This window comes from Sarcophilus harrisii, chromosome X, assembly GCF_902635505.1.
Source record: "Sarcophilus harrisii chromosome X, mSarHar1.11, whole genome shotgun sequence".
NCBI lineage: Eukaryota > Metazoa > Chordata > Mammalia > Dasyuromorphia > Dasyuridae > Sarcophilus > Sarcophilus harrisii.
The window spans coordinates 74267017-74278039 of NC_045432.1; the positions used below are offsets into that span (position 1 = coordinate 74267017).

The 11023-nt window shown below is 44.1% G+C and overlaps 1 protein-coding gene across 1 annotated transcript; it reads left to right on the forward strand.

The window, feature by feature from the left end:
* Window positions 1-5589: 5589 nt before the first annotated feature.
* CT83 (cancer/testis antigen 83) lies at window positions 5590-6408 on the forward strand. The gene is made up of 2 exons (XM_031944524.1): window positions 5590-5755; window positions 6099-6408. Exons 1-2 carry the CDS (start codon window positions 5702-5704, stop codon window positions 6387-6389), a joined length of 345 nt encoding a protein of 114 aa, XP_031800384.1. The 5' UTR covers window positions 5590-5701; the 3' UTR covers window positions 6390-6408.
* The last annotated feature ends 4615 nt before the right edge of the window (window positions 6409-11023 follow it).

Below are 11023 nucleotides of genomic sequence, written 5' to 3' on the forward strand. Positions count from 1 at the left end.
TTGGACCGGGCCTATCTATAATTTAGAGACTAGTTGGGGGGATTCCAGATTAGGACCTAAGCTTGGTATCCTTGGACTTGTGCCCATCTTTATTAAGAGTCTGGGGAGACACTCGGATGTTTGTGGACCCCCCATAGCTGGGTATCCCTTGGCACCGGCCTATCTATAGTTTAGAGCACTAGTTGAGGGGGCATTTCCATGATTATGGACCCCCCCATAGTTTGGTATCCTCTTAACCCTTGGGCCCATCTTTTATTAAGAATCTGGGGAGACATTTGCATGTTTGTGGACCCCCCATAGCTTAGCACCCCCTTGGCACTTGGGCCTATATATTATTAAGAGTCTGGGAAGACACTCGCATGATTATGGACCCCCCATAGCTGGGTATCCCCTTGGCACGTGGGCCTATCCCCTTGGCACCTGGGCCTATCTGTTATTAAGAGTCTGGGAAGACACTCGCATGTTTGTGGACCCCCCATAGCTGGGTATCCCCTTGGCACCTGGGCCTATCTATAATTTAGAGCAGTAGTTGAGGGGGCATTTCCAGGATTACGGACCCCCGATAGCTTGGTATCCTTTTGGCACTTTTGCCCATCTTTTAATAAGAGTCTGGGGAGACACTGCATGTTTGTGGACCCCCCATAGCTTAGCACCCCCTTGGCACTTGGGCCTATCTATTATTAAGAGTCTGGAGAGACACTCGTGTGTTTTGGACCCCCCATAGCTGGGTATCCCCTTGGCACCTGGGCCTATCTATAATTTAGAGCACTAGTTGGGGGGCACTTCCATGATTATGGACCCCCCATAGCTTGGTATCCTCTTGGCACTTGTGCCCATCTTTTATTAAGAATCTGGGAGACACTCGCATGTTTGTGGACCCCCCATGGCTGGGTATCCCCTTGGCACCTGGGCCTATCTATAATTTAGAGCTCTAGTTGAGGGGCACTTCCATGATTATGGACCCCCCATAGCTGGTATCCTCTTGGCACGTGGGCCTATCCCCTTGGCACGTGGGCCTATCTGTTATTAAGAGTCTGGAGAGACACTCGTGTGTTTTGGACCCCCCATAGCTTAGCACCCCCTTGGCACTTGGGCCTATATATTATTAAGAGTCTGGGAAGACACTCGCATGATTATGGAAACTGGGTTCCCCTTGGCACCTGGGCTATCTGTTTTAAAGAGTCTGGGAGACACTGCATGTTTTGGACCCCCATACTGGGTATCCCTTTCAAAAGGGCCCCTACTATAATTTAGGACTGTGGGGGCACTTCCATGATTATGGACCCCCCATAGCTTGGTATCCTCTTGGCACTTGTGCCCATCTTTTATTAAGAATCTGGGGAGACACTCGCATGTTTGTGGACCCCCCATGGCTGGGTATCCCCTTGGCACCTGGGCCTATCTATAATTTAGAGCACTAGTTGGGGGGCACTTCCATGATTATGGACCCCCATAGCTTGGTATCCTCTTGGCACCCTTATTGGGCCATGGGTTTTTATTAAGTCTGGAGACACCTGTTTTGGACCCCAAGGCACACCCCTTGGCACTTGGGCCATATATTTTAAGAGTTGGGAAGCAGCATGATTATGGACCCCCCATAGCTGGGTATCCCCTTTGGGGGCCCTTCCCCTAGGGCCTATCTTTATTAAGAGTTGGGGCACTTTTTTGGACCCCCCATAGCTGGGTATCCCCTTGGCACCTGGGCCTATCTATAATTTAGAGCACTAGTTGAGGGGGCATTTCCAGTTTAACCCCCCATAGGGTATCCTTTCCTTTTGCCCATCTTTTAATAAGAATCTGGGGAGACATGCATGTTTGTGGACCCCCAACTTAGCACCCCCTTGGCATTGGGCTATTATTATTAAATCTGGGAGACACTCGTGTTTTGGACCCCCATGGCCAAATTTCCCCTTGGCACTGGGCCATTAAATTTAAAAAGTTGGGGGGGCACTCCTGTTATGGACCCCCATAGCTGGGTATCCCTGGCACCTGGGCTATCATAATTTAGAGCACAGTTGGGGGCATTCCATGATTATGGACCCCCCATAGTTGGTATCCTCTTGGATTGTGCCATCTTTTTTTGGGGCACCCGGGCCCCATCTGGGTACCCGAAGTTCTTAAAAGACACTGGGGGGTTTTTTTGGACCCCCCCATAAGGGACCCCTTGGCCCCGGCCTATTATAATTTAGAGCTTTGGGGGGACTTCCATGATTATGGACCCCCCAGCTGGGGATCCCCCTTGGGCACCCGGCCATCTTATTAGAGTCTTGGGGGGCACTTCCTGTTTAGGGATCTCAACCCTTGGGCCCACTTTATTGTCTGGGGAACTTTGTGTTTGGGGACCCCAGTTGACCCCCCTTTGGGCTCTTATTATTGAGCTGGGGAAGCCCTGCTGGGGACCCTGTTGGTTTCCTTTGGACTTGGGCGGCGGGAAGACACGATGTTTTCCCCTCACCCTTTATTTCGGGCCATTAAAGCCAGGGCCCAAAGTTGAGGGGGCAACCCGTTAGGGCCCTAAGGGGGCCCCCCTTGGGCCCATCATTAAAACCTGGGGGCATTTGCTTTTTCCCCCAAAGCCCGTCCCCTTTGGGCCTAAATTTTTTGAGCTGGGAAAATTTCCCAGAAGGGCCCAAGGGCCCGGATGGGACCGGCCCCGGGCTGTTTGAGCGGAAGCCGCTTTTGGGGCCCCGGGACCCCACCTGGCCCTAAATTTAGAGCAAGTTAGGGGGGCTTTCCGGACGGGGCCGTACTTGATCCTTTGGCTTTTGCCCACTTTAATAAGGTTGGGGAGCCTTTTGGGGGGAAAGAAAGGGAAAGGGAAAAGAGTTAAGGGAAGGGAGGGGAGGAAAACAGAAAGAGGGGAAGAAGAGGGGAAAGGGGGAGGAGGGAAAAAGAGAGAGGAGGGGAAAGGGGAAAGGGAAAGGAGGGAAAAAGAGGGGGAGAAGGGGAAAGAGAGGAAAGGGGGATTTTAAAAGAGGAGGAAGGGGGGGAAAGGGGAGGAGGGAAAAAGAGAAGGGGGGAAGAAGGAAAGGGGGACCCCGGGGAGGGGAAAAAAGAGTTTGGGGGGAAAAAGGAAAGGGAGGAGGGAAAGGGGAAGAAGAGGGGAAAGGGGGGCCTGGGAGGAAAGGGAAGGGGGGGGGACCCGAGGGGAAAGAAAAAAGGACCAAAGGGGGAAGAAAAAAATAAGGAAAGAGGAAAAAGGAGAGGGAAAGGGGAGGGAGGGGGAGGAAGGGGGGAGGGGGGAGAGAAAGGAAGGGAGGGGAAGGAGAAGAAAGGGGGGGGAAAAAAGGGGGGGTTAAAGGGAAGGGGGGGGGGAGGGGGGGAGGGAAAGGGAAAGGGAAGAAAGGGGGGGGAAAGGGGGAGGGGGAAAAAGGGAGGGTGGGGGGGAGGGGGGGAAGGGGAGGGGAAAGGAAGGGGAGGGGGAAAAAGGAGAGAAGAGGAAGGGAGGGGGGGGGAAAAAAGGGGGGGAAAGGGAAGAGAAAGGGGGAGGGGGGGAAAGAAGGGAAGGGGGAAAAGGGAGGGGGGGAAGGGGGGGGGAGGGGAGGAAGGTAGGGGAAAGAGAAGGGGGGGGGAAGAGGGAGAGGAAGGGGGGGAAGGAAAAAAGGGGAGGGGAAGGGAAGGAAGAAAGGGAGGGAAGGGGAGGAAAGAGAGGAGAGGAAGGGGAAAGGAGAGGAAGAGGAAGGGGAGGGAAGGAAGGAGAAAGGGGGAAAGGGGGAGAGAAAAGGGGGGAGGGGAAGGAAGGAAAAGGGGAGGGAAGGAAGAAGGAGGGGGAGGGGAAGGAGAAGGGAAGGAAGGGGAGGGGAAGGGAGAAGGAGAAAGGGGAGGGGAAAAGGGAAAGGAGAAAAGGGGAAAGGAGGGGAGAGGGGGGGAGGGAAGGGAAGAAGAGGAGGGAAGGGGGAGGGGAAGGGGGGAAGGAGAAGGGGAGGGGAAGGGGGGGAGGGGGAGGGGAAGGGGGAAAGGGGAGGAAAGGGGGGGAAGGGGGGGAGGGAAAGGGAGAGGAGGGGGGAGGGAAGGAGAGGGGAGAGGGAAGGGGGGGAAAGGAGAGAAGGGGAGGGAAGGGGAGGGAGAGGAAGGGAGGAAGGAGAGAGGAGAGGAAGGGGGAGGGGAAGGAGAGAGGAGAGGAAGGGGGGAGGGGAAGGAGAGAGGGAAGGGGAGGAAGGAAGAGAGGGAGGGAAGGAGAGGAGAAAGGGGAGGGGGAAGGGAAAGGGAAGGGGGAGGGGGGGAAGGAGAGGAAGGAGGGAAGGGAAAAGGAAAAAAAAGGAGAAAAGAGGGAAGGGGGGGAAGAGAGAGGAGAAAAAAGGGGAGGGAAGAGGGAGGGGGAAAAGGGAGGGAAAAGGGGGAGGGGGGGAAAAGGGGAAAGGGGAGGGAAGGGGAAGAAAGGGGGGGAAAAGAAAGGAAGGGGAGGAAAAAAAGAGGGGGGGGGGAAAGGAGAGAGGAGAGGAAGGGGGAGGGGAAGGAGAGAAAAAGGGGGAGGGAAAGAAAAGGGAAGGGGGGGGAAGGAGAGAGTGGGGGGAGGGAAGGAGGAGGGAAGGGAAGGGGAAAAGGGAAGGAGAGGAAGGAGGGAAGGAAGGAAGGAAGGGAGGAAAAAGGGAGAGGAAGGGAGGGAAGGAGAGGAGAGGAAGGGGGGAGGGGAAGGAGAGAGGAGAGGAAGGGGGGGAAGGGAGAGAGAGAAAGGGGAGGGGAAGGAGAGAGGAGGGGAGAGGGAACAAGGGGGGGAAAGAGAAAGGAAGGGGAAAAGGGAAGGGAGGAAGGGGGAGGGGAAGGAGGGGAAAAAGGGGAGGGAGAGAAGAGGAAGGGGGAGGAAGGAAAGGAAGGAAGGGGGAGGGAAAGAAAGGAGGGGGGGAAAAAAGAGGAAGGGGGGGGGAGGGAAAGAGAAAGAAGGGGAGGGGAAGGAGAGAGGAGAGGAAGGGGGGGAGGGGAAAAGAGGAAAGGGGGAGGGGGAAGGAAGAGGAACAAGGGGAGGGAAGGAAGCGGAGAAAGGGGGGGGAGGGGAAGAGGAAGGGGGGAGGGAAGGGGAGGAAAGAAAGGGGGAAAAGAAGGGGGAGAGGGGTCAGGAGGGAAAGAGGGAAAAAAGAAAGGGGAGGGAGAGGAAGAGGGGGGAAGGGGGGAAGGAAAGAGAGAAGAGGGGGAGGGGAGGAAAAAGAAGAGGGGGAGGAATGGAAAGGGACAAGAGGAAAGAGAGAAGAGGGGGAGGAGAGGGAATAAAGAGGGAAGGGAAGGAAAAGAGAAAGGGGAAAGGGAATGAGAGGGAAAAGGGGAAGGGGAAGAAGGGGGGGAAGAGAAGGGGAAGGGTAAAAAGGGAAGGGAAAGAAGGGGGTAAGAGGGAAAAGGAATGAGGGGGGGTGAGGGGAAAGGGAAAACCACAAATTACACCAGAGCACTGTCCCTCCCCCAGCTTTCCCCCATGGAAAGGGGGAAACTTTCCCTAAATTTTCCTTTTATATACAGAGGGGGGGTAGGGACCGGGCCCCCATCCCTGAGGCCCACCTTGGCCCTCCTCCTCCCCACTGTTACCCCTTCCCCATTTTCCTCTCATCCTGCCCCTCCCCAGGGGTTTGCCCCCAGGGGTATCCTCCTGCCCCTCCCACCCATTGTTGCCCTTCCCTTTACTATCTCTCCTCCTCCCACCAACGCTCCAGTTTCTCCTCCCGCCCTCCCTCTCAGTTGCCCTTCCCGCTTCCCCGTGTTCAGCTCTTCCAGTATGCTTATCAAGGCTGACTATTCTCCATGGTACCGTCGTCTCCAGGATGCTCAGGTCATACCTCAAGGATACCCAAGGGGAGATATTCAATAAATGCCCCAATTCTAGCCTCCGCCCGGGCAGGAAGGCCTCCCCTTAGCCATAGCCTTTTCAAATGTATTTAGTTTGGGGTTTGGGGAGTTTTGTAAGTTCCTTTTTCTGGAAACTTTTTCAATCGTTCCCTTTCGTACCCATGCCCAGAGATAGATCTGAAGCCACAGCCGGTCACGGGAGCAGGGGAAGCTCGACTTAAAGGCTGGGGAAGGTTTGGGATTGTCGAGAATAGCCAATTAAAATGCGTCCCGTTGGCTGTTTGGAACCCGGTAAACCACAAATGCGCGATTTTTCTCTCTTCCAGAGAAGGATCCCGGAAGCAAGACCCGAAGATGAAGATGAAGAAGACGCTAATTTAAGAGACAACGTAGAAAATGGGTTATCCGTGCGCAACCTCTCCAAGGAGATCCTCAATGACTACCCACACTCCATCGCCATGCAGAAGAGAATCCTGTTAAACCTCAGGGTGGTCGAGTACAAGCTGGCCGAACTGGAACAGTTCCTGGTCTCTCAGGGATTGAGTGGCGAGATGGAATACCAGCAGATTTGTGAGAAAGATCCAGATGACGACGGTGTTAGTGGAAACCAACAATAAATCTGATGGTCAGGCGCCACATTGTTGTTTGTGTTTTTCTTGGTATCTTGGGTAGAAAAGCGACAGCTTAGGTGGGTCAGTGGTTAGACTTGAGGTTTCCTCACTGGGTAACCCTGGGCAAGTCATTTAATTTCTGCCTCCCTCGGTTTCCTAATATCTAAAATGGGACCGATAACCCCTATAGGCCTTTCAGAGTTGTTAAAAGGATCAAAAGAAATATTTGTAATGTGATATATAAAAATGCTAGCTCTTATTTATTGAGAAAAAGAATCCTTTGACCCTTAAGACAGGTAGAGACGCAGACCTCAGGGTCTATTAAGGATAGCGACTGCTAATACATTTTAACAAATTCTTTGTTGGTAATGACCTGCCACTGTAGTTGGGAATAATTTTAAGGAACCGGGGTTGTGATGTTCTTTAAATGGGTATAAATGTTGCTTATCTTTTCCTTCCCCTTGCCATACACAACATACATACATACGTACTATTTAGAAGACTAATAGGAAGATATGCCCGAGGAACATAAACACTTTTTATCAAGATTCTCACATCCCAATATCATTAAAGCGCACTGGAAGAAACAAATGAAAAAAAAAAAACATTTATTAAGTACTTATTATAAGGTAGGAATTGGAAATACAAAGAGTTGAGACAATCCTTTGAACGTTCTGAGGGGAAGATCAGGGATAAAGGTGGGCAGGGAAAAGGGGGAGCATCTCAGTAGTAAAGTCGGAAGTAGTACTCGGGACAAATCCCATTAACGACAAAAAGCTATTCAAACTCTTGCCAACGTCCTACCGCTTAGAGTGATATTTGATAACGAAGAATTGGAGCATGCAAAAAACTGAATCCAGCGGCTTTGGGTTAACACCTGATGATGATACATATGCTTAGGACTTTTAAGATTTATGAGGTACTTTGGTCGTAACCACCAAGGGGTAGGCAGGACAGATATTCTACCGGATTATAGATAAAGAAACAGGCTTAGGTGCTGACCTGTTCCCGATCACGCAGTTAATAAATGCCAGCTCACATTTGACTTAAGTCCCCGACTTTGAGTCTGGTATTTTATTCACTCCATCATGCTGGGTTTGTGCTTAAAAGATCTTTACACACTAAAACCCCAAGATGTCTAGCACGGGTTATTTTATTTGTAAATAGTATTTTGTTTTTTCTAATATGTAAAGATAATTTCCAACATTCATTTATTTAAGATTGTAAATTGCAAACCTTTCTCCTGTTTCCCTCCATCCTCCCAGAAGGGCAAGCAATCTGCTACAGGTTATACATGTGCCTTCGTGGAAACATTTCCACATTAGTCATGTTGAGAAAGAAGAAACAGAACAAAAGGGGAAATTCACATACAAAAATGTAAAAGAAATATGCTTTCTCGGGATGCAGATAGCATCTTCCATCATGAGTGTTTCAGAATTGTCTCGGTTCATTATATCGGGAAGAAGAGGCTAAGTAAATTATAGCTGATCACAGAATGGTGTTGCTATTGCTGTGTATAATGCTCGGATTCTGCTCACTTGCCTTGGCATTAATTCATGTTTAAGTCCAGGTTTTTCTGCGATCTACCTATTTATTTCTTATGGCACACAGTATTCCATTTATGGACCACAGCTTGTTCGGCATATAGGCGTAAGATACTTTTCCCTTTTTTAATGATCTTTGGGATATCGTAATATTGCCGGATCAAAGGGTAGGCACAGTCGGAGTTTTCTTTGGGCATAGTTGATCGTTGACGATTTGTGTTTAACGATCTCTATCTCGTTTGGGCATGATTTTTTTCTCTTCTCCATAGATCTGACAGATAAATTATTCCTAACTCTAATAATCTGCTTTGTTTCTAAATCAAGAACCCATGTTGACCTTCAAGCTCGGATTCTTGGAAGTTTTGAGGATTGCAAGCTGAGATGGTTCTTACCTGAGGTAAAAAATATTTCAGATACAGGCCTGACAGAATACAGACCTCTTCCCTGATGCCCTAGCCAAATACAGAGAGGGGCATCACTAGAAAACCATGAGATCCAGGTAGATAGTACAAGGAATTTGGGGTGTATTAATTGATTAATTAATTAATGATTAAATTCTGACAATTTAATCTGTCAGAACTAATTAGTTATTTAACAAAATTTAAACAATGTGATAGTTAATCAACAAAATTAATTAATTTAATATTGGACTCAATTATCAAAAGTTTAATCAGGCAACTAATTACCACATCTAAATAAATATTCAATTAACAAACTTAATTAAATGAGCACCATAATTAAATAGCATTTAATCAAGAGCCAATTAGTTTGCCATTTAATTAACAAAACTAATTAATTAAATATTAATCTACAAAATCAACTAGATGGTCGATTGCCAGAACTAATTAGTTATTTAACAAAATTTAAACAACGTAATAGTTAATCAACAAAATTAATTAATTTAATATTGGACTCAATTATCAAAACTTTAATCAGGCAACTAATTACCATATCTAAATAAACATTCAATTAACAAACTTAATTAAATGATCGCCATAATTAAATAACATTTAATCAAGAGCCAATTAGTTTGCCATTTAATCAACAAAACTAATTAATTAAATATTAATCTACAAAATCAACTAGATGGTCGATTGCCGGAACTAATTAGTTACTTAACAAAATTTAAACAATGTAATAGTTAATCAGCAAAATAAATTAATTTAATATTGGACTTAATAAAACTAGGTAATTGAATATCTAATTTTAATTAATTTAATTAACATCTAATTAGAATTTTTCCCAAAAAATTTTTTTTAAACAACACTCTGAATAAACACCAAGCAAGAACCAGCAGTTTAAGAGTGATATAGTATGGGCACTGCCAACGATTTAGAACTTTCTTTCCCATGTTGTTTCATGGAAACCTATGAAGTGTTGACCTCAACACTTGGGGAAAAGTTTTGAGGGAAAAAATTGAGGTTAGCAGCATGTCCCTCCGAATTATTAAATCTTGTATATATAAATATATTAGGCAGTTTTCTAATAGAAAATATTTAAGCAATAATCAATTAAAATTAATTGATTAAAAGTAAGTAAATATTTACTTTTACCAACAACATCAATTAATTTTATATTTAATTTAAGTCAGTTAATTTGCCATTTAACTTAACTAACAAAATTAATTTTGAGAAACCCGATTAGTTTGCTATTTGATTATCAAAATTAATTGATTTAATATTTGATTATCAAAATTGATTTAATATTTAATTATCAAAATTAACTAATTTAATAGTTATGGAAATAAATTTAATTTAATTAACAAAATTAATTTAACATTCAGTCAACGAATTAATTAACCTTATACTTGGTCATGAAATCTTCATATTAGCAAAATTAATTAAATGATTAACAAAATCGAATATTAAATCAATGGAATCAATTATTTAATATTTAATTGACAAAATTAATTAATTTAGCAAAACCTTTAACCAAACACCTCATTACCATATCTAAATAAACCTTAAATTAACAAATTTAATTAAATGATTACCATAATTAAATAACATTTAATCAACAGACTGGATTAGTTTGCCATTTAATTAACAAACCTAATTAAGTAAACATCTACAAAACCAACTAGATGGTTACTTGTCGGAACTAATTAGTTATTTAACAAAATTTAAATAATGTAATAGTTAATCAGCAAAATTAATTAATTTAATATTGAGCTCAATAAAGCTAAGTAATTGATTATCTAATTGGCGAATCTATTTGAATATCCAATTAACAAAATTAATCTAATACTTGATTAACAAAATTAATTAATCTAGTACTTAATAATTAACAAAATGGATTAATTTATAGCATAATTAACAAAGTTAATTAATTTAGTGCATATTGAAAAAATTAATTAATTTAATAAAAGTTACTTAATTTGAACCTCAACTAACAAAACTAGTCAAGTGTTTAATTAACAGAATTAATTACTTTGATGCTTAACTAGAAAAACTAATTTAATACTCAGTTAAGAATTGAATTAAATTTTAATTAACAACACGAAATAATTTGTCGCTTGATTAACAGACCTAATTAATTGTTAATTAACAAAATTAATTAATAGTCAATTAACAAGACTAATTAAATTAATTTTAATTGCCAGAATTGGGTGGATTTTAATTAACAAAATTAATTACTTTAGCACTCAATTAACAAAATTAGCCGAAGTTTTAATTAACAAAACTAATTACCCCGATACTTAACTAATAAAATTTATCTAGCAGTTAATTAACAATTTAATACCTAGTCAACAAAATCATTTAAATAAAATTGATTTATCAAATTGATTAGTTTATTCACAAAGTTATTTGGCCATTTAACTAACGTAGCTAATTTAATACCTAACAGAGTCAATTGATTTGTTGCTTGATTTACGAAATTGATCAGTTTGATAATTAATTAACAAATTAATTAATTTTTATTTAATTAACAAAATTAATTAAAAATTTTTAAATTATCAAATTGAACAATTTTCTGTTTAATTAACAAATTAGTTAATTTGCCATCTAATTAACAGATGAATTAATTTGCTGGCCAGTTAGCAAATTAGTTTGCTATTTAATTAATGAGTTAGTTTGACAATTGATGAATTAGTTT

What these genes read in the sequence shown, in the direction of transcription:
- CT83 (XM_031944524.1), top strand. Translation starts at nt 5,702, where the DNA reads ATGCTTATCAAGGCTGACTATTCTCCATGGTACCGTCGTCTCCAGGAT. An exon ending in GTCGTCTCCAGGATGCTCAG is followed by an intron (nt 5,756 to 6,098) that starts GTCATACCTCAA and finishes TCTCTCTTCCAG; the next exon opens with AGAAGGATCCCGGAAGCAAG.